This window comes from Triticum urartu, chromosome 3 (genome assembly GCF_003073215.2).
Source record: "Triticum urartu cultivar G1812 chromosome 3, Tu2.1, whole genome shotgun sequence".
Taxonomy (NCBI): domain Eukaryota; kingdom Viridiplantae; phylum Streptophyta; class Magnoliopsida; order Poales; family Poaceae; genus Triticum; species Triticum urartu.
The window spans coordinates 634907352-634934902 of NC_053024.1; the positions used below are offsets into that span (position 1 = coordinate 634907352).

General features: G+C 47.5%; 2 protein-coding genes across 2 annotated transcripts; both read right to left on the minus strand.

Annotated features, from left to right (window-relative positions):
• Positions 1–14474: 14474 nt before the first annotated feature.
• On the minus strand, positions 14475–16874 carry LOC125545514. The gene is made up of 5 exons (XM_048709472.1): positions 16564–16874; positions 16177–16470; positions 15933–16015; positions 15379–15466; positions 14475–14846 (listed from the first exon to the last, which is right to left on the minus strand). Exons 1-5 carry the CDS (start codon positions 16619–16621, stop codon positions 14749–14751), a joined length of 621 nt encoding a protein of 206 aa, XP_048565429.1. The 5' UTR covers positions 16622–16874; the 3' UTR covers positions 14475–14748.
• A 9485-nt stretch (positions 16875–26359) lies between these two features.
• On the minus strand, positions 26360–27157 carry LOC125545515 (root-specific lectin-like). The gene has a single exon (XM_048709473.1). The coding sequence runs from the start codon at positions 27103–27105 to the stop codon at positions 26605–26607; it is 501 nt and encodes a 166-aa protein (XP_048565430.1). The 5' UTR covers positions 27106–27157; the 3' UTR covers positions 26360–26604.
• Positions 27158–27551: the final 394 nt, after the last annotated feature.

A 27551-nucleotide genomic window follows, 5' to 3' on the forward strand; every position in this document is an offset into this window, starting at 1 on the left:
AGACAAGATGCTGAGTCACCCTAAAGATGCGAGCCAGTGGCAAGCGTTGAACTTCAAAGACCTAGAATTTGGGAATGATCCAAGGAACATCGTGCTGGGCGTGAGCACCGATGGAGTCAATCCGTTTGGCAGCCAGAGAAGCACACATAGCACCTGGCCTGTGTTTGTGTGGATGTACAACCTTCCCCCCTGGTTGTGCATGAAGAGGAAGTACATTCACATGAGTATGCTAATTGAAGGACCAAAACAACCAGGGAACGACATCAATCTGTATCTGGGGCTGCTGAAAGAGGAGCTTGACACGCTGTGGAAAACGCCAGCCAATACGTGGGACGCCGCAGAGAAAGAATATTTCCCTATGAGAGCCGCGCTGCTCACGACGGTGCACGACTATCTCGGTTACGGATATGTCGCGGGGCAGGTGGTCCACGGATTTTCTGGATGCGTCAGGTGCGTGGATGACACAACGTATCGCCAGCTAGATAGAGATCCCGGGTCTTCGAAAACCGTGTTCATGGGACATCGAAGGTGGCTTCGCGACGATGACCCGTGGAGAAAACACAAGGATCTATTCGATGGTGAAACCGAACCTCGAGGACGCCCGCGTACGAGGAGCGGCGAGGAAATAGACGAGCTGTTGAAAAATTGGAAAGACTGCCCACTGCCGGGAAAGAAGCAAAAGGCGCCAGGGCCGGGAAAGAAGCGAAAGGCGCCAGAGCCGCTGCTGAAGGTATGGAAAACAAGGTCTGTTTTCTGGGACTTGCCGTACTGGAAGATCCACCGTGTGCCTCACAGCCTTGATGTCATGCATATCACGAAGAACGTGTGCGAGAGTCTTCTTGGTACCCTGCTTAGTAGTTAATTAAGTAGGATCAAGTGCCCCGGCGTACTTGTGACTAATGCATGGCTTTTAGGGTGCCTCGGTGTCGATAAAAACCGAAATGATGAAAGCTTAGGCTTTTAGGGTGCCTCGGCGTCGAAAAACCCTCAATGATAAAAGCTTAGCTTTTAGGATGCCTCGGTGTCGACAAACCCTAAATGATGAGACCATGATCTTGTTCCTTAACAATAACCAACTTTTTGACCAAACTTTGTTCCTATTTATAGAGAAACATGGCCAACAACGATGAGGCCGGGGGTTCGGGCGGCAAGAAATTCTGGGAGCTGTCCCAAAAGATGGAGGAACAACCTCACTTGTATGAGGACGCCGCCTTCCCCACCGATCCTGAGACCACTGATGGTACCGCCGAGGATGACCCCACTGATGCCACCACTGATGGTGCCGCCGAGGATGCCACCACTGATGATGGCGGCGCATGCACAGATGGCAGCCAACCGAAGAGGCAACGGAAGGACCGGCGCCCGACCGTGCTCCGCACCCTCAAGTAGGAAGTTACTGAAGTGGACTCCGACGGGAATCCAACGGCGCCCGAACGAATAGTCAAGGGGTACTCGCTTCAGCTTGGGTGCATTCTCCGGAGCACCGTCTCGATCAACACCGAGAACCTGAGGCATCCTGACCGAGGGAATTTGCGCAACCTCCTCTTCACGAAGCTGCACGAACGATACAAGTTCCCCGCTGAATTTGAAAACACAAGCCTCAAAGGGAATAAAGTGAACAATGCTGCCCTCACGAAGATGAGCAAGGCCCTGTCTACTTGGAAAAACAATGTGAAGAGAATGATCGAGAAAGGTGAGAGTTATGAGAAGATTAAGGAGAAAAATCCTTCGATCACCGAAGATGACTACAACGACTTCAAGATCAATTGCTCGAGCACCGCAAACTCCGAATCAAGTAAGTGGGGGAAAGAAATGCGGGAGCTGAACTTAGGGGAACACACACTCGGTCCCGGCGGTTACAGAGTGGCAGAGCCTATATGGGACAAGGAGGAGGCGGACCGTGCCGAGCAAGGCCTACCGCCCCTCTTCGATAACTACGGTGACAAGCAGACCAGGAACTTTGTCAGGGCTCGGTACAAGAAGGACCCGAAAACAAAGGAGCTTACCACGGATCCGAAGACCAGGGCGCTTGAGCTTGTTCTGGTAAGGAATACACCCCCGCGTAATTAGCTCCATATGGTTGCATTCTAATTAATGAAGCCAAATTTCTAAATGGTTCACATTCCTTCCGCAGGCGACTGAAAGCAGTAGCGTGGGGTCGACTAAGAGCAACCCTTGGGACACCACTCTAAATAGGGCGTTGAATGTAATGAAGAACAAGGATAAGCTCAGTAAGCCGACATCAGCTGGTCGTGTGGCCGGCAAAGGCTTGTCGACAAAATGGTCGTCATACTATAACACTGGTGGGCGAAAGGAGAAAAAGACCAGCTCGGAAAGCCAGGCGCGCAAGGTTCAAGAACTCAGGGCACAGGTGGCGCGGATTCCGGAGATTGTCCAAGAGCAAGTGCAACAACAACTCGGAGCGACAATCACCGCCATTGTGCCTACCTTGAACCAGGGGATTAGTGCGCGGATTGTGGGCGGCCAACAGGGCCGCCCCCGATTCCTAGCTTCACGGCCAGCAACTCGCAGAACGCGATGGCGGGGCCATTGGTGTCTCCGGCGGAGGCGGCATTGGTGTCTCGGACGCCGGCACGGGAGCTTAATGCACCCGGGTGTACGTCGGCCGACACCTCTGCAGCAAGCGGCCCCTCCGTCAACTGCACGCCCGCCGTTGGCGGTGCCTCGACATTAGCCGAGCTCAACGCCATCATCACGGTAACTAATTAAGCCTCTCTCGGCCGAGGACTTCATCTCCTTGCCTTTGACTGGGCATCCCTGACGCCCTACATGTTTTCGCAGGGCGCCGCCGACGTTCCGTGCACTCTCCTGCACTTCGTGAACAACGAGTTGGTCGATGTCGCCAAGGGCAAAATCGTTCAACCGGGCAACCCCTTGTTCCACGGTACCCAGATGCCACCCAACTTGTTTAGGGTTCAACTGGTTCGGGTGCTGCCAGGCTGCGACGAGTTGTTACCTCTGATTCGACCCGCCGGGGCCGACGATGATGACGTGATGACCCTCAGCGCCTGCCTGAGCTGGCCCCTGCTTTGGCCGAAGAGCCAGATTCGTTTGGGGGCGGGGGACACCACCCCAAAGACAACACCGCCAGTCGTGCCGGCGCCAAGTCGGCCCCATGGCAAGACCGCCGCAACGGTGCCGGACATCCCTATGCCACTAGATCCAAACATGCATATGGCACAGGATCAGAACGACGACGACGACGATACATTTGCCAACGTCGATCAGTACTTTGCCGATCATGGGTACGGTGGCGACTTCATGGGGCCTCCTTCTCAAGAACCCAACCCAACAAAAGACGTGCGCGATCTAGCTGGTACCGCGGAGAAGCCAAGTTGCAACAGGCGTCGTCTGCAGTTCAGCTCTCAGGAGACGCCTCCAGCTGCCGACTTCACCGAGCCTCAGATAGGCGAGGTGCGAAATATGATCAGCCCCAACACACTCAAGAAGGCGGTCTGTGAGCAGAACTCGGTCCCATTACAGGAGAAGAAGAAGGCACGCAAAAGAAAGACTAACAAGGGTGCGGGCCAGCCGGCACCGAGTACGATCCGTACTCAGGACGGGCCACCTTCACCTGAGGATATCTCGAGGAGGGTGCATGTGGCTGGTAGGCCGATGCTACCGAGAAATATGCTCGATGCTGCAACCGGTGCTATGCGGAGTCTGCATGACAGTGTTCTTTCTTTGGAGAAGCGGCGTCTCGGAGAGAAGGATGTGGCATACCCGGTTTTCGCGGCCAAGGTGCCAGAGGGCAAGGGCTTTGTGGATAACTCCACCGGGGGTACGATCGTCCTGCGGTTTGATGACATCCACGCTATGTTGAACCTTCATCCGCTGCACTACACCTTCGTTCGGCTATTTTCGCTGAGTATGGAGATGCGGATCATTCGCGACAAGACCCCGGACATCGTGATAGTCGACCCCTTCTACATGCGTGCCAAGATCTTGGGCAGCGCTGGGGACCGGCAAGTCGTGAGTTCTTACCTCGAAGGCGTCATTCTGGCAAACCAAGATAAGGATAACTTCCTCGTGCCTTACTTTCCCGAGTAAGTCCTCCCCTCAACCGCCCCGTAACATATGAATTCTTAGATTTTGATCGTTTTTCTTTTAACATTCCGTGTTTTCTGCAGTGACACACATTGCACGCTCATCCTCCTAAGCCCCAAATATTCCATGGCCACGTATTTCGACCCGGACCGTCAGTCGAACGTAGACTACACAAATGTCAAGAAGGTTCTTGATGATGTTCTCCCCGGCTACGTCAAATCTGGAGGCACCTTCACCAGGCCTATTCGTAAGTACGGCAAGCATGTGTTTTCCCACAATACGACGTTCTGCTGCGTCAAGCAGCCGCCTGGCGGTCAGAAGGGTGCCTACTACGCCATCCATCACATGCGGGCGATCGTACGGGACCATCATCAACTTCTGCTACCGAGTAGACTCAAAGATTGGGCCGCGAGCGTGTCGGCAATCCAGGACGCGGACATCAGACAAGAATTCTTTCGCATCCAGTCGGAGTTTGCGGAAATCATCCATCAAGATGTCCTTCGTACCTCGGGGCAGTTCTACCTCAGAAATCAACCGTCCAACAGTGACATCGACACAATCCTACAAATGCAGGCTGACAACGCCCGTTGTTTCATGACTCCCACGATAGACGGTGGCTTCATCCACGCTCCGGTCCCTTGAGTCGAGTCGAAAGCAGTGATGATGTGTCTAGTTCTGAAACATCGATTGGCTCATGTTGTAATTAAACTTTAATGAACTTGTAGTATGTCTCTTTGGTTTCGAGAGTCGTTCAACTTAGATGTAATCGATGCTATTAATGTCTTGCTTTTCTCTTCCGATCGTTCTGTTGCATACTTATATATTGCTTATGTATTGTCTGTGAATTGGTACTAACGTTTCGTTTGGCTACTGCATAGCGATGCCGTGGTATGTCGTGTACAAGGGTAAGGTTCCCGGAGTCTACGACGACTGGGAGGAGTGTCGGAGACAGGTTCACCGATTCAGCGATAACAGTTACAAAGGGTACGCCACTAGGGCCGAGGCCGAATCTAGATACGCCCGCTATCTAGCGGGAGAGGGGAGGGAGCGTTGGAGGAACCGGATGAAGACGAGTTTCATCGTGATGATGCTCATCGTGATGACCGCAGCTCTCTTCTATGTGATGGTAGTTTAGATGATCGATATCGACTTGTAATGTGAAGACAAACTCGCGGTCTCGAGACTTGTAATATAATGTTCTATCTTTGTTCGGTCTTTTCAATTCGGAGACTAATATGATGAATTGTATTCGGAGACTAAAATGATGAATTGTATTCAGAGACTAATCTTCTATTGTATTCGATGAATCTGTTGTTGATGTGTGATGTCTATATTTTGTCCAATTATACATTTTGTAACCTGTGCAAAAAACAGAAAATTAAAAAATAAAAAAAAACCTAATATTCATACTAATGGCGTATCACATCATAGTGCGCCATTAGTATGCCAAAGGATACTAATGGCGCATCATTAAACAGTGCGCCATTAGTATGCCGAAGTTACTAATGGCGCATCCTGTTGTCGTGCGTCATTAGTATGCCAAAGCACCTGGGTATACATGGCCCCCTGGGAGGCATACTAATGGCACACTATTGTATATACTAATGGCACATCTGAGGTGCGCCATTAGTATACCAGATACTAATGGCGCACCAGTGGTGCGCCATTAGTAAAATATACTAATGGCGCACCACTAATGCGTCATTAATGGCCAAATTAGATGCGTCATTAGTAGGCCTTTTTCTAGTAGTGTGTGCATGAGCCATGTTCCTTTACAACAACAGTACGTAGTGCTGCTCTTTTTGTTTAAAGTTTGTCATTTGATAGGTCCTTGAGAGCATACTTTTCATATTCAGCCAAAGAGCATATTTTCGTGATGTTAAAATTAACAACATTAATTTACACTGCAATTTTGTATTGTGGTGCATTATTCGTTTTACATGCATTTGTTTATGTTGTTTGCACTGGTTAGATGCGTTTTTTCCATAATCTGCACAAACAGTTTAAAATTGTGCCCTCAGTCCGAAAAGCTTGTCCCAAGCTTGTTCTTTAAATGAATGTATTTAGCACTAACTTGATGCTAGATACATCCATTTGAGGGACAAACTTTTCTGAACGAAGGAAGCAATTGCTAGCATAAATCTGCACAAACAGTTTCAAATTATGTAATTGCTAGCATAAATCTCAAACATGATATAGATACATACCTGTCTTCAACGTACATGCATTATTGTGTTAGTACTAATCTAGCAAGTTAATCTGAATTGCCAAACATGATTTTGTTTTGAAACAATAATACTATATCAAAAGTAAATTACATCTCATCATTCAGCAACTGCATGCTAAGCCTTATATATCCAGATAAATAATGCTATGAAAAGGTTACAGTGATGCATTGGCAGGCATGGAAAATCAGTAATGTTCAACAAGAGCGAAATGAAGGTTCCATAATTTCCACTTCATCTCACTTTTTATAAGCGCGAATACTTACAAGGGTGGACATACAGATACGGCAAAGTCTTCCTGGAGAGGAGATTCGGCTGAGATGATCATTAAAATGATTAATGAAAAAACTGATTATTTTGAACTCCAAAGGCCAAAGCTAAACTATACTATACTACCAATCATTACATCCGCGCGCTTGATCACATACGCGTTGTTCCTCGAAGATAACCGCGCCGCGTAACAAATAAACAAATTAAGCATTTTTTCAAGAGTAACAAATTAAGCATTTAGGTGTGTAGCTAACCGATATATATATATATATATATTAATCCAGTGTTTTGTTGCACACTAGCCAGGCCAGAGCTGTTGCATCCTAGATATTTTTGCTTCAGGCAGATATTTTAAGCATGTAATCCAGTGCATGCACATATATACGACATGCAGGCCGTTGCCCAGCTATAGGTTACTGGAAAACATTCTGGTCTCCGAGTCCAAAACCAGCTAGACACCCCTAATCTAGTTTGTAGTATATACAGTATGTATTTTTTTGAAACGGAGGCAAAAGCTTTGCCTCATATATTAAACCAGAAAGAGTTTGTTACAACACACAGCCAAGAATCGGCATGACAATTATTCTCGCAACAAAAAAGACCCTAATTTCTTCGCCCCGGCCTTGACCCAAAGATTTGTCTCATCGATGATGGTGTTCAGTAGGATTTGCGGAGGTGCACTCTTATGCCTAAACACCCTTGCGTTACGCTCGTTCCAGATAACCCACGAAACCAGCATTGTAATTGATGCCTTCACTTTTCGGTCGCTGGTGCCCACGGCGCACGTGCTTGCCCACCACTCGTGGACGGAGTCGAACAAGTGCCAAGTGGAAGTGTCCAAGTCGTAGATGTGAAGATTCTGAATCACCATGTTCCAAAGGCGGAGAGTGAAGCGACACCAAAAGAAAAGGTGGGGACCGCATTCCTGAACCCCCTGCACAAGGGACAAGGGCCACAGTTTGGCCAACCTCGCCTCTCCAATCTATCGGCAGTCCATATCCTATCCTGAAGCGCGAGCCAAGCGAAGAACTTGACTTTCGGAGGGGCCCAAATCTTCCAAACCATTTGGTCCAAGGGGGAGAGGACCAAGCCCAAAAATTGTGCCCTATAGGCGGAGGCAGCAGAGTAGTGTCCAGAACTCGTGTGCTTCCACAGAATATCGTCCTCAACAAGCTCGTCTAGATGCACCTCTTGCAGCAACGTCCAGAGGGTGAAGAATTGCGAGACAAGCTCGACGGAAACCGAAGCGGGTGGCCTGATTTTGATAATCCACGCATTCTCCTTGAGGGCCTCCCGAACCTTCCAGCACTTTCGGGAGGAGGCCTCGAAAATGAGTGGAGCAATGTCTTTGGGCCTACGACCAAGGAGCCAAGGGCTGTCCCAAAAAGGTGCCTTTGCACCATTCCCGACCGTGATGGTTGTACAGGCATATAAAAAGCTGAGGTCGCCCTCGTCACATGGGTTCCCGCCCCCAACCCACAACTTCGTGGGTTCTTTCCACTCGTACCACGGCCACCGCAATCTCAAGGCCCGCGCAAACTTGTTGGTGTTGAGGACCCCAAGCCCACCAAAAGCAAGCGGCCTGCTCACAATGTCCCAGTTGACCTTGCACTTTGCTCCCGTGGTTTTATCCGACCCAGACCAAAGGAAGGCCCGCTCAAGCTTGAGTATTCTATAGTCTCACCTAAATAGCTTGGCGTAATCATGGTCATAGCTGTTTCCTGTGTGAAATTGTTATCCGCTCACAATTCCACACAACATACGAGCCGGAAGCATAAAGTGTAAAGCCTGGGGTGCTAATGAGTGACCCTCATATGTTGTCAATCTGCTCGTGACCTTATCCACGAGAAATTGAAGATCAGCAAGCTTGAGCTTCCACACAGAGAGCGGCAGACCCAAATAGCGGAGTGGGAAGGAGGCCCTAATAGCCGGAAGACCACGGGTAATATGGTCCAAGTCGAGGTTGCCGCACCTGATGGGGACCACCAAGCTCTTATGGAAGTTAGTGCACAGGCCGGTGACATCCCCAAAGCCCCTCAGAATGGCCGCAAGGTTGTCCACATCCCTCTTGATCGGCGCGACGAACACAGCCGCATCATCTGCGTAGATAGAGGTTCGCACCATTACCCTCTCCCACGGATCTTATGCAAGAGGCCCTTCCTCGTTGCCACGTCCAGGATTTGCTTCAAAGGGTCAATGGCGATGACAAAAAGGAGGGGGGAGATGGGGTCTCCTTGCCGTAGACCCTTGCCATGCTTGATGGGAGAACCAGCCACCCCATTCAAGAGAATCCTCGAAGATGAGGAACAGAGGAGAGCCGCAATCCACTCACGAAATTTGCTAGGGAAGCCTCGTCTCCGCAGTAGATCAAGCAAATACTCCCACTTAACCGAGTCAAAGGCCTTTTGAATGTCAAGCTTGAAGAGGAGAGAGGGGGTCCTGCTCTTATGCAGCCGACGCGCAAGGTTTCTAACATACATGAAGTTGTCGTGGATGCTCCGTGTTTTGATGAAAGCACTTTGGGCGTTAGAGACGAGGGCGGACATGTCCGGGCCAAGCCTGACAGAGAGCACCTTCGCGATGATCTTCGCGACCGCATGGATGAGGCTAATGGGCCTAAAGTCGACGATGCTCTCCGCCCCATCTTTCTTGGGAAGCAACACAATATTCGCAGAGTTGAGCCAGTGCAGGTTTGCCGTGTGTAAGGAGTCAAAGCGTTGGATCACCCTCATAAGGTCGTGCTTGATGATGCCCCAACACTTCTTGAAGAAGAGACCGGTGAAGCCATCCGGCCCCGGCGCCTTGTCAGTAGGCATGCTATTTATCGCCTCGAGGACCTCCTCCTCAGAGAAGGGTGAATCAAGCTCGTGTAGGTTATGCGACTCCAGATTGAGCTCCTCCCAATTGAAGTCCTTCGTGCTTCTATTTCCTCTTTTCATAACTTGCGAGAAGTGGTCATGGATTATTTTCTCTTTGGCCTCGTGCTCAATCACCCACCCTTGATCATTCATGATGCGATGAATGTGGTTTTTCCGCCTTCGCGCGTTGACCCGACGGTGAAAGAATTTGGTGTTGGCATCTCCTTCTTTGATGTTAGAGATTCTAGCACACTGCTTTTTGCGTGCTTTTTCAAGCACGGCCAAGCTTATGACCCTTCTCTTAAGGCGGGCCCGAAGATCACACTCCGCGGGGGAGAGAACCCTTCCCTCCTGAGCAATGTCGAGGCGTAAGATAACCAAGAGGGCGGCATGAAGGTGGACCTTAGCCTTAGAGAAGAGGCCCCTGCTCCACTCCGTGAGGCGCAGCGCCGTTTTCTTAAGCTTGTGAAACAGAAGGATGTACGGGTCTGTGTGCTCAATAGGCTTGGCCCATGCCTTTTGGACCACCTCACTGAAACCGGGCATAGATGCCCAAAAGTTCTCGAATTTGAGGGTCCTGGGCCTCCTTGGACCTTTATCCTCGGCAAGCAAGAGTGGGCAATGGTCAGAGAGGGACGAAGAAAGCGCATGGAGCACGTGATCATTGAAGGTTGTGTCCCACTCCGCATTGCAAAAGAAGGAGTCGAGCTTGCATAAGGTGGGATTTGATCTCTCGTTGCTCCATGTGAACCTCCTGTTCTGAAGGTGGATTTCTTTGAGCTCACAGCTATGGAGCGATGCGCGGAACCGATTGATACGGCTGCAGTTCACATTCCTCTTGTTCTTATCCCGAGCCCGGTAAATCTGATTGAAGTCCCCAGAGGCGAGCCAAGCCATCCCCGCGGGCGGTTTCTGGGTAGCGAGCTCATCAAAGAAAGCATCTTTGAGCGAGTGGTCGGTGGGGCCATAGACGGTAGTAATTTTGAAGGTCACACCCGAGTCTCTGACACGAACCATGGCCGAAAGGCAGTAGGTAGCCACGGTGATATTAGTCATCTCCACCAAGAGGTCGTCCCAGAGAAGAAGGATCCCTCCCCTGGTGCCATTAGCCGGCCGCTGCGCGAAGCTACGCAGCCTGTGGCCCCCCAAAAATGCCGCCGTGTATTGATCAATAGCGTGAAGCTTCGTCTCCTGTAGACACACCACTTGACAGGAGGAGGAAGCAATGGTGGCATTAATGGTGGACCGCCTGTCCGGGCAATTCAGTCCCCTAACGTTCCAGCTCAAGAAGTTAACTGGTTGTACTTGCATTAGTAACCCACAGCAGCCCTTGAGCACAGCCACACATCACAGATTAGGACAACCATAGGATGCAGATGAAATGAACTAGTGGCAGACTGCCAGTATAAAGTGGCAACATCCAGAGCAAATGGGTGAGCAAGCACCCATGTAGTCCTGAGACACGGCGTTGAACTAGCACGCCAGCAACTAACTACCCCTGGTAATATAAGTAGGTGCACTAACATGGCAAACAACAGTCCCAGGTTTTTTGAGCAGCAACTCAAATTGCTGCACGGCTTCCTCGTCTCTCTCCAAGTCCAGGGCGCCTCCACCTCCATGCGCCAGGAGCGCGTCTTCGACAGCAGCAGCTTCAGCATCATCGAGCTTGAACAACCCCCTCATGGCAGCGAGCACCTCCGGCGACAACTGCTCCTTGAAGCGATCCGCAAATGCGTCCGGAACCGTCGTAGTCACGTCCTCTCCATTCTTAACAATGCCGAGGGAGCGACAGACAAGGATCTCTGCCGCACGAGCTACGGGCGCACCCTTGGGGCGGCCTGCCGCCCTCGTCTTGTGCAGCGAGAAGGCGCCATCAACAGCAGAGATGGTGAGTCCAGCCATCGTCTTCCGACGTGCCGCGGGAGCTCGTGGAGGAGTTGGGGTCGGAGTAGGTGTTGGCAGAATGGCGTCCTGGCGGTCTTCAAAAAGCGGTGTGAGGCATTGCAGACCAACCACACCGGACGCATCAGCCCGACGGCGCCGTACGGGAGAGGGGGTGCGGCGCACCGGCCCGTTGGACAGCAGCGGCGGCGTGGGGGAGGTCTCAAACCCAGGGGGTCTGGTGGGAGACGGCACCGGCAGCAGCATCATGGGAGGCGCACGGAGGTGGAGAAGCGCGGGGCATGGCGCACCAGGCATGAGCGATAGTCTAGTTTATAATGTATCTATCCTAGTCTAGTTTTGGTCCCACGATGTGAAGTTATACATGGCAGTTGGTATACAAAGACAAAAAAAAAAGGATAAGCAGCAACCAGAGCCCCATGACCCATGAACCAAGAAAAGTATCTCAAAATCATGTCCGCCATATATCCAAGAAAATTAGGAGTAGCTTTCATTTGGTGGCAATCAAATCATGATTACTTTGGCCGTCAATCCGCTTTCTACCACAATTCTTGGTCCTCTTACTAATCACTGCTTTGACCGGAGAGTGGAGACCCTCAGCATCGGCCATTATAATGCATGTATGCTGCAGGCACCACCAGGCAGTGCCCTCTTAACTCTCTTTGTTTAAACAAAATTCTAAAATCAGATTGATCCAGTGTTCAAACAAACAAACAACAAGATACTTGAGCCGCGCGAATTAGTTGTGCGGGTAATCCAGTGTTTTGTTGCGCTTGACCTGTTCTTGTGTACTAGCAGTAGCAGAGCTGTTGCACCCTAGTAGAATTTTGATTGATCAAAATAGGGGCTCGAGGTGGATTTATAATTTAAGCATGCACATACGACATGCAGACCGTTGGCCACCTATACTTTAACGGAAAAGGGTTTCTGGTCTCCAAATCCAAAAACAGCCACCCTAAATGCATAGATCTATCACCACATCTATCTAAAATAGTCTTTAGTTTGGTCCCGGCCAGAAAGCGAAGATATTAATGTGAAGAAAAAGACATAAGCAGACACCAGAGCCCCAAGAACAAGAAAAGTGTTTGAAAATTCAGTCTACCATATCTATAGAAAATCATCTGTGTAGCTTTCATTAGGTGGCAATCACATCATGATTACTTTGGCCCATCCCCTGGTTAATAGACTAACATGGCGTAGCACTATATGCGCGCCTCTATACTTTCCTGGAACTTTATCAAACATTAAGATCTACTCAAGCATAGCAGGTAGTGTATGGTAGCTCTCCAGCACTGGTTCATTATACAGGGCATGGTGTTCTCAAGAGGTGCACTTAGTAGTAGCATCGAAGCTAGCTATCAAGTTGTATACATAATCTAGTGTAGTTAGTATTCCCTCCGTTCTATAATTTGAACTAAAACCACGACAAGAACTATGGAACAAAGGAAGCACTGTGCAAATAAACAATGTTTACAGATCTGACTACAGATCTTACACAGCCATCTGACTACAGATCTTAAAGCAAGCAACCATAACACATATGTTCCCATGACTTGCTTAGTCTCTTGTTAGGAAGGTTCTCTCCTACTCCCTCTGTCCCACTAGTGTAAAAAATGTTCTTATATTATGGGACGGAGGGACTATTTTTGAACCAACTCTGTTCCAACTCCTGGAGATGCTTCACGGTTGAGAGGTCACAGGACACCGTCTTCATGTTCGGCATGGCACCAACACATTGGCCCGTAAGTAGGGTCTGTATGCGCACCAGTTGGCCTGAACACCCCACAACTAGCTAAACTCAAGCAAAACGATACGGCAAAGAAAACAGAATGAAACTACAAGTACAAAGGCAAAACTTAAGCAACAGCAGAAGCTACCACCAGCACTAGTCAGGAGGCCGACCAGAGTCTTCAATATTGTGAGACACTGTGGCAGGTCAACATCTCTAAACTTTTGCATCAATTTTTGACACAAATTGCATCGATTTGGTGTGGACACGTAACAGAAAATATGCTAGTCATGGATTCTCAATCATGTGGGTGCAAGATTAAAGCCTTACTTTTCAAGGTGCAAAGAGTTCACTCCTTGCTGAACAGGACTAATCATAATCAGTTGGCAAGGATCCTACAAAGCATGCTAAGCTGCAATAACATAATTTAGTCCAAGCAATTGATTGCTAAGCTATATACATGGGGAAATGCAGGAGAAACCTGAAGCTTAGACTCAGCAAATGCAATGACGACAACAGGGATGATACCCTTCCACCAGCCTCCATCAGTGCAACATTGTGACCAGTTTTCCATTGCTTGGTGGTTCAGTGGGCATGCATAAATTTTCTCCACAGCCAAAGGCAAATAAGTACAGCAGTACAACACTTGATCAGTTGTTGTTTCTTGAACTGCCATTACTGACAAGAGGTAAGCTATTTCTAGATCAGGAGCTACAAGATAACTTAGGCTGAGAAAACAAAATATTAACTGCGTACCACAAGGAATATTTGCACATGCGAGCATTCAGACATCTGCTAAACTGCTTGCTAGCTCATCCAAGATGGTTAGTGTTTTACTAGCTCAGACATCTTGAAATATGTTCTTGCATTTTTCCAGTAAGATGCGAGAAGTGCTCAGCACGAATTTGCCAAAATGTGTTGTGCTAATACACAATTATATTGACAATGCTGCTCACACATTCTGCTATTCACTCTGTCCTTTGTGCTTTAAACTAATGACTTTATTAGGTTTAGTTAGTTTTAAGTCATAGTTGCTTTCAATTACGGAAAGCAAAAGGAAAATTGAAATGTTTAATGCACCATGAGTTCCAGCTTACAACAGCACTACATTTGCTTGGACGTAAACCTAGATTGTCATTTTCTGCCTACAACTGAATGAAAAGAACGACATGGAATAAAGTATTTCCAGTAAAATGACGAAAGGTGGGGCCAAAGTTCTATTCCAACCAGGGGAGTCCTACACTATGTGTCAAAAAACTAAAAAAGGTTAGTCATACTGGTCTTCAGCTCAATATGAGCAGTGATCAGGAATTATACAGCACGATTTCAACTTTCAGTGACTAAGCAGAAGATTTGCAAATAGTGAGTGACAACAGTTCTTAATTTGCTATTAGCGTTACAACCAGGACAGCCTAACAACCATTTGCAAATAGGAAGTGATAACAATTATTAATTTACCATTAGCGTTACATCATACTACAACCAGGACAGCCTAACAACACGGGGCACATACAAACTGCAAGTATGATGGCGGCCTAATCTGGACAACATAAGATAAGGCATACCAACAACAGATACCTTGCAGTATAACTAGATGTACTGTACTACAACAGTTGGACAATATAACCAGTACACTGAGTCACTGAACGATGAAACCTCAACGGAGTAATACCGTTGATCTAGAAAAACTATCATTTCAGTAGTCATCCTTGAGCTTCAGGTCAAAATTGCAACCAAAAAAAGGGGCATGCTCAAATTCCAAATCAGAAAGGAGATAGTTGCCATCATGCTCACCTGCAAGAAAACAACGGGTTTGTTGGAGCAGTTACAACAAAAGATTTTGCCATGCAACGACACATGTAGATAATTTGTGGTATGTTTCTGAAGACAATAGTATTTGATCAGTCAAAAACAGGTCACTGAGGTGAGGGGGGAGCATACAGATAAAGTTTGAAGAAGATTTTTTTTCCCTTTTGGAGCAAAAAGCAACTGACCCCGGTTTCACAGAAACTAAATTCAGATTCAAAACAGCCCCCATAAGTTTTCTTAAGTTTGAGGAAGTTCATAGAACAAAATATCAACAACTACAATACCAAATCAATATCAATAGATTCATCATGAAATATGTATTCATAGTATATTTATTTGGTATAGAATGCTGATATTTTTGTGCATAAACTTGGTCAGACTTCAGAAAAGTGTGACTAAAGACAAAACTTAGGGCATCTATCTTGTGGAAAGAGGGACTAGGTTAACAGTAAGCCATGAATTAATGTAATTTACTGCCACAGTAGGCAAGAGGGAAGGCGAAGGCGGTGAGACAAACCTAGTCTTGAGCTTAAGTACGCCGTTGGAGGAAGGAACTCAGGATCAAGCTCCAATGTTGTTTCATCATCTGGATCGTCCAGGGATATCTAAGATACATTCAATTCGAGGTAATCAATTGCATAAACGCGACGCCTACTCATGACATGAACAAGGTGGGAAATATTTTAGATCATAGTCATCAGTAACACTGTGCTAGTCACTAAGTAAGCCATCTTATAGCAGTCACAAGGTCGTAGGTGAAGTAATTAGCACAGTGATATAACCTCTGGCTCTTATTCTAATCTAATTCCATAAAGCCATGTGTATAACATAGTAGTGCACTAAAAAAATAGTTAGCTTATGACTGAGAAATGTTAGCCATCAGCATCCAGGACAGTTCAAATCGCTTTAATAATTTTCTTAGCTCATTATTAACTTATTATCGCCACTTACTCCAACTACAGGTTATTAGTGATTATCAGTCCACTCCATTCTAGTGTATCATCTAGATGCACAACTACATTTCATCACACTTGAGAGCAATTTGGGATCAGGCAAAAAGTTACCACATACCTTCGATGGTTCATCGATGTCATAAATACTGTCCATGGAGACTTGCAAAAAGCCCATTGCCCTCTCCACCTTCTTTCGTATGCCTGGTCCCGGAATCGAAACATAGGAAGGATTTAACACACACAAAACAGTAAAAACTTGTTTTTTATTTCATTGTATTTTCTTTAAGAACAGGGCAGAGTAATCCACAGAGCTATCATAAGAGAATAGTGGCTAAAGAAGTTCAGTTAAACAGAAAGCATACGCTCTTCTTGCTTGTCGGCCATCAGTCTCTGCATATCATTCCCGGTGAAACTCGCAGTCTCAATGCCACCCTTAGCCCACTCGCAGCATTTCATCCAGTCCCCATCGCTCAGAGAGCTCGGTTTCGCCACGCCCTTCGACCCCTGCACGCTCCCTGCTGCTGCTGCTGCTGGTGCGGCCTTCCCGGCGGCGCCGGCCGGCGGAGCTTTGCCGGCTCTACCGAGGTCTCCCAGGGCTCGCCGCCCCGCCCTGGCCGCAGGCCCGCGCGCCACCCCGGCTTTCTTCCCATCAACGCCTGGCCAAACAACGGCAGGGACGCGCAGCGGGTCAGCACAATGAGAGAGTTGGCCGTGGATCCGGCGAGGTGGGCAGGTGGTGGGTTAATTACCTCGGAATATGGGCAAGTTCTCGTTTTGCACGAGGACCGGAGCCCGCGGAGCCTGCATTTCCTCCGACGGTCCGGTGGCGTCGCCGGATCGCGCTTGCTTGCTCGAGCAGTTATACTCCCACCGAGATGCGAAGCTGGAACTCCCGGCGGGGGTAGAACCCTGGAAATCGCAGGAATTGGCGCGCGCTGCGAAAGAACCCTAGCCCGACCTTGGATTTCGGAGGCTCGCCCGGCGGAATCCGTGGAAGTGGAGTGGAACAGTGGCAGGCTCGCTGGGGAAGGAGGGGGGAGGAGGCTGAGGACGGAACAGGTGACGCTAACCCAAACCTGGCCAACTGGGCCGGCACGGCACGGCACGGCCCGGCCAGGCACGCTAAGTACACGGGCCGGCACGCGTGCTGCCCTATCTGGCACAGCGGCCCGAGTAACAGATCGAGGCACAAATTTTTTCTGAAAAAAAAACATATCAAGCCACGTATCTCCGAAAATCCTATTTGACGCTAACTGCGTCAAAATGTCGAGCATTCGCACACGCGATCTCCCAGTGCGAGGCAGCCGGTTTTGTCGAGATACGCTAGAATTGGGCCGGCCCATTTCCCCACTGCGAGGCAGCCGGTTTTGGGAACCTTCCAGAAGGTTCCCTGAACCGGTTTTTTTTATTTTTATACCAGTTTTATGGTTTTCTTTCGTTTGCCTTTTTTTCTGATTCATTTCCTTTTTTCCATTTTCTGTTTCTTTTTCTTCTTTCCTTTCCTTTCTTATGTTTTCTTTTTTCGTTTTTTTATTTCTTTTGAAAATTGTTCGAAAAGTTTAAATTTGTCCGTGTTTCTAAAAAATGTTCAAAAATGTTCATATTTAAAAAAATCACAATTTCGAAAAATGTTCACATTTTTAAAATATTGTTTTGCACGTTTCAACAATTGTTCTTGTCTTACAAAAAATCTTTGGAATGTTTTTGTTCATTTTTTCACAATTTTAAAAAATGTTCCTGCTTCAAAAATTATCCACAAATCCCAAATTTTGTTCATATTTTCATTTTTCCAGGAGTTTCAAAAATGTTCCTATTTAAAAAATTGTTCACAAGTTTAAAAAATTGTGTTTGCAAATTTTGTTCAGGAATTTCGAAATATGTTCACGTTTCCAAATTTTGTTTTGGAATTCAGAAAATTGTTCCCATTTCAAAAGAATTGTTAATGATTTTCAAAAAATGTTCTTGTTTTCAAAAGTTGTTCACAATTTCAAAAAATTATTTGTGTTTTAAAAATAAGTATTGTTTTCTATATTAGTTCATAATTTCAATAAATGTTCACAGTTTCAAATTTTGTTCCCGTTTTCAAAATATGTTCGCAATTTCAAAAAAATATCCGTGTTTCAAAAAATGTTGTTGTTTTCGAAATTTGTTCATAATTTCAGAAAAATGTTCGTGTTTCAAAAAATGTTCAGGAATTTCAAAAAATGTTCTCATTTTCAGGTAGAAACACAATTTCAGGACAATGTTGATGTTTCAAAAAATCTTCGCGGTTTCTACATTTTGATCGCAATTTCAAAAGATGTCCCCGTGTTTTTTGTTCTCATTTCCAAAAAACATATGAATACAAATATTGTTCGCATTTTAAAAGAATAATCGTGTTTTAACTTTGTTGGTTTTGAATTTAAAAATGCTTTTGTTTAAAAATATAATTTGTGGTCTTAGAAAATATTTGGGAATTTCCAAAAGAAGAAAACAAAAAAAAAATCACTTTTTTAAAAACTGTTTGTAATATAAAAAATAATTGCAGCATTTCAAAACTGTCTACAACTTTGAAGGAATGTTTTTCAAATCTCCACCTTGCTGTGTATTCTTATAGTGTTTTGCGCCTATATGCTGTGTGCGAGGTCAGGGGATCGAATCCTTGTCGTTCTCGTTTGTTTCACAGCTACTCCCTCCGTCCCAAAATATAAGAATATTTTTAACACTAGCATAGTGTTAAAAATATTCTTATATTCTGGGACAGAGGGAGTACTTTTTACGTCGCGTGATAGGAAAACAACGAACGACCGCGTTGGTGGGCGGCCCAGTCACGCATCCACCCTGTGCGTCGAATTTCTGCATGACGCGAAATGCGTCATATAGGGACTCCCACGTATCTGTCGTGCGCTCGTACGATCGTGCCAACTAAAAAAGGGAGGTACACCGAGTCACGTCTCGTACGATCGTGCCGCTCCAACCGGTCCCTCCCGCAGCAGCTCCTTTTTTAGGAAAAACGCAGCAAGTCTTTCGAGAGATCCCTACTTGCCCCTAATCGATACTGGCTAATCGCCAGTGTGTTAGGCGTGCCGTGCCGAGCCGGCACGCGTGCCACGTGCCGGGCACGGCCCGCTAAGCCATGTGACAGGCCGGGCACGCGGGCTATCGGGCTGGCACGTCTAGACCGGCCCATTTGTCCAGATCATTAGAAAGTGTAAACAGACTTCAGCTCTATTATCTTGTTGAAATTAAACCCAATGGACCAAGCTAATTCAGCCTTCCACATGGTCCGTGTACAGTGACTCACGAACAATCAAAATATCCGCATCCAAACCATCATATGAAATATTAGCAACAAAAGAGGCATAGAGACGTAGCATCACAATTCACCAAACCAAAAGAGAGAGTACATCGGCCCCCCTCCCCCCCCCCCCAAACTATCAGTCCATGAAAAATTAAGCCCAATGGGGCCACCATAAATTCTAAAAATGCTATGTGCCACATCTTCATCAACCAAATTATTGGTCTCCTCTCTCTCAAAGCTCCCAAAGGACACTTGTGAGGAGTATAATTTGATTCATCAAAATCAACATCACCTTCTTCCAACAAAAATGGTAATTATGGGAAATTACACAATTTCAAATGATTTCTAACCATGTTTCCAGCACCGATTTTAAATTCAGCATCCCTATATCACTCACAGCGAGCTTCTCAACTTTTTTTTGCATTCACAACACCTTGAGTATTTCCATCTCTAACTTCGTAATCTTGGGGTTGGATGGGGTTTCTACTGTGAATAACTTTGATTTGCAATATGATTTTTCTCTTATCCGTAGCAGTTCTATCATCGCTAATGCGTACACAAAATGCAAATATTTCTCAGATTTGTTAATTATATCTGAATAACTGAATGAAGAGTCCTTCCCGACTTAGTCGGAATCCTCTCCCGCCAGAAACCAGAAGCGGCTGCTAGCCAAAAAGGCTCCTACATTGCCCGCCAGAGCACACAGAGCTTGGTGGAACGACGTGGGAAGCGTAGGGAACGGCAAGGGAGCCCCACCACCTTGTCCTTCTTCTTCATCTCTCGCCGCACCACCACCTCCTCATTCGAGATCTCTATCGGCATTTGCGCAGTTCCGGGCGGCGGCAATACCATGACCATCCCCACCTCGAGCTCCTCAAGGCCCGTCAGAGCGCGATCGTGAGAACAGAACTCCCCCCGTTTCGTTTGTTGCATCAGATCTGTCGATTCCATTTCCATCATTGCCTAGAGCAGAATCTCGAAGGAGGATCTGGTCATCCCGTCGGGAGAAAGCCTCTCATCTTCCTCCACCGCCAGTCGCTTGCAAATCTCCATGGCTTCCTGATTGACCTCTTCTGTGGTGACAAACCACTATCTGATCTTGCGGAGCTTCCCCATCTTGTCTACATCGCCCTTCGGCACTACCACGAGATGCGCCTCCATGCACTCCTTCCAAGTTTCCATGGAGCCAAGGGTGGAAAGGGGATCGACAATCGCCGCCCACGGTGTAGTGGAATCAAAGGCGGAGGGGATTGGGACCGAGGTGAGCGGAGGCGACGAGATAGGAAGATAAGGGGTGGAGTGGGAGTCAAACTGGCCATATGAGGAGTCACGGCGATGACATCCATTACTCACCTCGGGGCCTGCAACGCGCATGCCAGAGTCGTGCACCTCCTCTCCCTGTACTGCACCGATACGTGTGATGTGGCACGAAAAATACACCAGAGCCCCCTCCTCAAACTCATCCTCCTCCCTCCATGATAGTGTGTTGACCACCCGATGACGTTCGCACCAGCCGTTGTTCCTTCTCACGGCGGAGAAGCGATCCTGGCCGGAATATCAATAGGCTCGGTGCATGTATATCGAGGACGAACACGCATGGGAGTCATGTGTTGCACACCATCTTTGCTTCCCTCTGTTTAGAGTCTTCCAGATCACCCTGTCCCCATTCCATATGGAGATGGGCGTGCAATCTCCGACATGCTTGATAAGTTCAACACTCAGAGTCTCTCGACTAGCGATGATCGCGCACCATATAGGTGAAGCTAATTTTGAAACCGTGGCACTCATGAAATCTTAATTTGAAAAATACTAGCTCTTCAAGATCCCGAAACATAGCGAATTTGGTTTCATCATCAACCTTCATCCATGCTTCCCCGCCACGTACCTAGATTTTAAACAAAAATGATAAATCCCAAATGTTCGGAATTTATCCATGGCAAATCGAACGTTTTTATGGCAATTTTAGTGACACGAGGATGACAAATTTAGTTGACATGCATGACAATTTTTTAGCAAAAGATACACTGAGCACGGATTTGTCATGCTTGCTAACTAAACTTGTCATCCTCAGGTCACTAAAATTGTCATTGAAAATATTCGATTTGCCATGGTCAGATACAAACATTCAGGATTTATCGGGGTCCATTGTAAATGTTTCTAGTTCTTTCTTTTTGAAATAAATGTTTTTCTAGTCTAGTTCTCATAAACAGAGTTTTCACCCCCGTAAAAAAAAGTGAGGAGGTGTTTGGTTCTTTGGCCGGTAACGCAAACATTAATGGTAACAAGTCACGGGGGGAATGAAGGGGTAACAGTTCAATTGTTGTTTTGTTTGGCACATGCCAGTAACGTTATCAGTTGCCTTTCAGTGTTTGGTGTGGCACTGTAATCTGAATACGTCAGACAACTTTCACATGCAGAACCAGTTTTCACAGGCAATTTGACAAGGTTTTCACGCTTCACTAGCACAGATCCAAACTCATCAAATAAGTACATAATTTAAAAATATTTTTGCATTCACCCAAGACATCCTTTAACCAGATTTTGACACCACTTCTAAAATGCATATTAACTCATTAATACAAACTCAGACTTCAACAACAATTCGAGATAAATTACATAATTAGTCCCCAAAATTATTTTGTAAGGCAAGTCCAAAGGCCAATTTCAGAATCTTGCAAAATAGCTTTTCCATCGACCATTCCTTTGATCAGCCACACCACCGATCTTTTCTAATCAACCGTGCTTCTTTTTCTCATCTGCCAAAATAAGCAAGAGTTAAATAAAAAAATAAAGAAACAGACAAGAGACAGCCATTAATTCAAAAATTAATAGCAGAACAAGCACTCTGATTACAAAATTGTAATCAATCCATAATCATCATCATTTATTCTGTTCACTAGAAAATCACTTGACCTAGCAAAACAATCAAGAACTCCAATGATAATTTACTTGACATATATCTAAGCAAATGCTTATTATCCATGTTCATTGTAAATTAACATCACATGTTAAGCTTGTCAAGTAGAGATTGGATGAAACATATACTACAAATAAGAACACATCAAAAATGTTCAGTTAACTCAATTTGGTTCGCAGCAATATATTCAGTTAAGTCATCCTTGCAATTGTAGGATGACCGTCATCTTGAGTGACGCTCGGGCTTAATTTCCATAGAATTTGTTTCTCACCATGGCCATCTTTATAGCTCCCATTTTCAGGTCATGATTAATCACAGGTAGTTTACTTCTATCTACAATCCACAAGTGCTTGAACCAAACAGTACAAGAAAAGATGATCAAGAACAGATCAATATTTTTCTAGTGTCTCATCGAATCAAGAAGAAATCAAGAAAAAAATGTAAATGATGTTTAGCCCTAACCTAATTCGGTAGCATGGCCGGTGCTGCTTCTCGATGGCAAGAACGAGGACGACTAGATGGCTCTGGCATTGAACAGTGAGGCGCTGGATCTGACACACACACACGTCCTCTTTGAACCCCCGCGCAGGCCAGCACGATGTGGACGTCCAGGCTCGAGATCTTGCGCAAGGACCTGGGAAACTGAAAGGAAGAGATGTGTCCGGTGAAAAACCACAAGATCTGGTCGATTCGCCAGTGTACGCGTGGGGAAAAAGGATCGGACGGTCAGGTGACCTACCTACAGCCCTGAAGCTTGAGGTGTCGAGGAAGGAGCGGATGGGCTTCTTCTTGACGCCGGGAAAGTCGGCCTCGACGCCTCCGACGCCGACGGGGGTGGCCGGAGAAGGAGATCAGCGAAGGCCAGTCGAGGGCTGGAGGCGGCGGAGGGGAAGGGTTGGAGGCTCGGGGACTCGGGGAAGGGATCTGTTTGCGGTCAGGTTCGGGCGTAATCGGACCGAGACTTGGGTGGGATCTGTTTACACCGTAACCAATAACGGAGCTACCTAAACAAACAGCTATTAACGCAATCCGTTACCGTCGTTAACAGGTTGCGTTACAATTCGCCGAACTAAACACCTCCTGAGAGTTTACACGATCTACGAATATATCGCAGCTAAGCCAAGCCGTACCGGAACTTACCAGGTCCAGGCCCGGCTCACCGACAACTGGGCCCACCGCTACAACGTAAACCCTTTTCATTTCGAACTCGGACTTGAATCCTCTCGCGGCGCGTCTTCTTGCGGCTACTTCCGCCCTAAACTTGACCCCCGCGCTATCTCTTTCTTGCTCCTCCCGGTCTCCCGATCGATCGGTTCCTCTCCATGATCTCGTCTCGTGCGCCCCGATCTGCTCCGGCCATGGGCGCCACCGCCCACCCCCGCTCCCTGGCCTCGGGCGGACCCGCCGCTTCCCTCCCCGGAGCCTGCGCGTTCTCCAGCGGCGGAGCCAGGATTTAGGCATAGGGGGGGCCAGACGGCATGAAGCCAGTAAATATTATGCCTCACATACTACCTAATAATTTATATTCACGTATCATTCTCATTTAACTTTGCCTGGGAACATAAGTTTTTTTTGGCTGCCGGAGCATGTGTAGCAAATAGCTAATATTGGTCAATAATTCCACTTAAACGCCAAGAAGACAAATTTGATTATCAAACTACTCTGAAATACGACATGGGATGCCGTGCTATTAAACATTGTCATATGGGAATTTAAGATATACGGACAAGAATAATCATGTATTATCACTTGGTTCGCTTTTAACTTGCATTTACATAGGTTTGAATGAGAAATCATCACTGGTTGTATTAGAAAAAAATATTGTTTAGTTAGCAAAAACAGATCAACGTTGCTAGAACACATACCTGGAAAACCAAATCCACCCCTCCTTATCCCCTTTGCCGCTAGGTTCAAGTACATCAGATAGTCGTCGTTGGCAGGCATATGCGACAACCATAACTGTATATGAGTGCTCAACCAAACATTGACGAGTCTGAGCTTTTGAACTATTTCAGGTGCTTTAACCTAGCGCCGCAACGCATCACAGATCACACAACAAAATAACTTAATCAGATGTAGAAGTTCAATACAATACAAGATTAGAATTGAAAGAGATTAGTAGGTGGTGTGATGTGTTAACCTCGGCAAGTTCGTTGGCTAGCATGAAGAATTGGTGGGTGAAGCAGCCTGCATTGCCGTATGAATCAGATTTTTTTTTTTTTGAGGGGATGAATCAGATTGGATGGAAGAGCAGAGATAGGCAGGCGGCGAAGGCGTAGGACGGCAGCGGCTCAGCGGTAATCCAGCACGCCCTAATCACGGAGATAATGCTCATCGCCAAGAGATTTAGCGGAGGCCCATCGTACAATCTACCTTGGCATGGACTTAGAAACGACTAACTAGTGGGCTTGTACATGGGCCTTTTTCCTTTCTCCAGTATTCACGTAACGATCGATAGGGGGGGCCAAGAACGTTGTACCTGCAAATCTTATCGCTAATTAATTGCTGATACGAGATGTCCGCCGATCGTTAGGGGGGGCCTGGCCCCTGCTCGCCCCCCCTTGGCTCCGCCACTGGCGTTCTCCCGCGTCCGGATCAACCCCGCCTGCGTCGCCAAGCCCACCGACGCCGCCAAGAAGCCGAAGCGGCCTGCAGGATCGCTCGACCACGGGGAACCTCCGGCGAAGAGCGTGCGTGGTGCTTCCGGCGAGGTCGCGTCCGCTGCCGCTGCCGCCGCCAGGAACAAGAAGCGCCCGGGTCCCAGTCCAGTCAGCGGCGTCGAAGCCCTCCGCGTGACCAAGAACCAGACCAGCGCCTCGCCGACTCAGCCTCCCGAGCTCACGGCGCCACCCAAGCCACCAGCTTCCAGCGTACGCGAGAATGCTCGCCTTGCCGAGAACCAGACCAGCGCCTCGTCGCTGAGGCCCCTGGCCTCCTGCAGCATGCGCGAGCTCCTCGAGAAGGCCCGTCTCGCCAAGGCTCGTATTGCCGCTGAGGATGCCGAGGCCGAGGCCGAGGCCATCCACAGGCGCGAGATCGAGCGGCGGAGGGCTGAGGCCCGCCGGGAGCGGGAGCAGATGGTTCCGACGGTGGAGTTCAACGACCCTTTCATTGATTTCCGGGACGTGTTCAAGTGAGGCCATGGATCCACTCGGAGCAGAGGATCGATCCAAGAAGTGAAGTTAGGCATGATCAATTAGTCTGACCATACTGTCCATACAGGTGTGGGTGATTACAGGGTCGGTTAGCCCTAATCTACTGAATCGCTGGCAGTTTTTTTGTTAGTGCGAGTGCGATTCCCCCTTCTGATTATGCAAAGTGATTTAATACAGCAGTTATTAATCACTTGATTACTGGTAAACATCATTAGATGTACGATATCAAAAGATCCTTGTCTAATTTACAGATACATTTGATCGATGATGTCCTTTTCGTTCTTGCGGGGTGTCTTCAGTCCACGTTTCCGCGGCTATAACAGTCAACAGTAGTCAATTGAAGGACACGACGGCGCAGCGAGTTTTCTTACTGAACAGAGTGGATTTTATTTTGGAGGCAGGTAAATTTCCAGCATGATCGGTTTTGCTGATTTTATGAGTGAACTGCAATTCTTCTAAAACAACAATCTAACGAACACTGGTCGCCTAACAATATAAAAACGCCTAACTACGGTGCATTTGCTCGAGACAGCAATTATATTTTCCTTCTTTTCTGAAAATATGGTAGAAGTGCCTAAATTCCATTACTTAAGAGGGAATTTAATATGCACACAAATAACAATCAAACACTATGAGCCTTGTATGACTTAGGGTTGTTTGCTGTCATTGGGTGTGCGTCAACCCCATTGGCCGCCACCCCTTAGTCCTATATAGATAGATCAACCTTATAGTGTTTGCTTTGGATTTTATTTAGCCAAAAAGTTAGTCGTTGTTGCACCTTTGTGTACTCCGTTTAAGATAATCAACATTTCATCTATACTTGCAATATCCAGATTGCTTCTACCATATTCTTGATCGTTTTTTTATTGCTTCCAGGTAGACCTTCTTGGTCAGGCTAACCACGCATCTGACACCGACATTGACGGTAACATTCATGAGATTGGCGTCAAAGTTGTTCTCCATCCAAATCGACAAAATCTTTCTCATTGAAAGATTGGGACATCCTTGCCCCTATCAATGGCCTTAAAAAGTGTGGATTTATGCTCCGAGACACCTCAAGGAAAACCACTTAGTGATTGAGCTCATGCTTCGTTGGCTGAGGCTAAAAAAAATGGCCGAGACTTTGAGGTTGTGAGGTGCTTTGGTTAACCTCCGCCTCTCGAACAGAGATTAGCACTATAGTGCGCACTCCGTTAATTGCAACGAGATTCAGATTTATTGGATTACAAAGGTTACAAAGACGGCGCATGGCGCCACACGCATTATTTGTGGTTCCCGAACGCTAATCATGCATGCGTGCATGCATGATGGGAACGATTGTAAAGACGAGGAAAACGCAAACTAGCCGGTGAAGAAGACGTGGCAACGATCGACATTGCCACAACTCATCTCCTCACCTGATCCCGTCGCAATACTTGTAGCCATGCGCAGTTCAAGATCACCCCTGCACTATGGAGCTGAGCGGCAGGGCGGCGGCGCCAACGGCGTCATGGCAGGCGCCGCTCTGGCAGCCCTGGCCGCAGAACTCGACGCCGAGCCCGCAGTATCCGTACTTGCTGCAGCAGAAGTTGCTCAGGCACGGCTTGTCGGCGCTGCACTTGATGTTGGCGCGGCATGGCCCGTTCTGGCAGCCGTCGCCGCAGTACTCCTGGCCGTAGCCGCAGTACCCGTTGCCGCTGCAGCAGTGGTTGTTGGGGCACGTCACCGCGTTCCCCTCGGCCTGGGCGCCGCAGCGTTTGGGCTCGTAGCATGCGCCGCTCTGGCAGCCGTCGCCGCAGTAGTTGGCGTCCATGCCGCAGTACCCCCACGCGCTGCAGCAGAGGTTGTTTGGGCACTCCATGCCGTCGGCCGCGTGGCCGCACTGCTCGGCGTGCGCGCCCGCCATGGCGATGGCGAGGACGACGACCGCGCCGAGGGTGAGGGCCTTGGTGCTCATCATCTTCTTCCTTTCTGCTGGCTTGTGGATCTGGTACTGGTTGTGTGTGTGTGTGAGTAAACAGGTGGTGCTCTCCTCCCTTTATATAGGCGTGGATCGTTCAGTTCACCTCATTAATTGTGGCGCCTCTTGCCAAAAATAAATAAAAATGAAGTCCCCGAAGCTATCTTTTGCTATTTCTATGGCGAGAACTGGGCAGTGGCCCAATTCGCAGTGGCACATTCTTGCAGACTGGGGTTAGATCTTGTGGGAAGGGAATTTCCGCAATCTCACCTGAGTGGGCTTTTTCTATAAAAATATGTTCTGGATGCTAGTGTTTATGGATTTTATTTTATTTTTAGCTATTCCTTATGGTGGGTTTGTATCACCATTTTTTTTAGCAAAATTGGGTTTGCGTCACCTACTAGACGAAACTCAGTGTTCCGAGTCTCAACAGCCCACACACCACA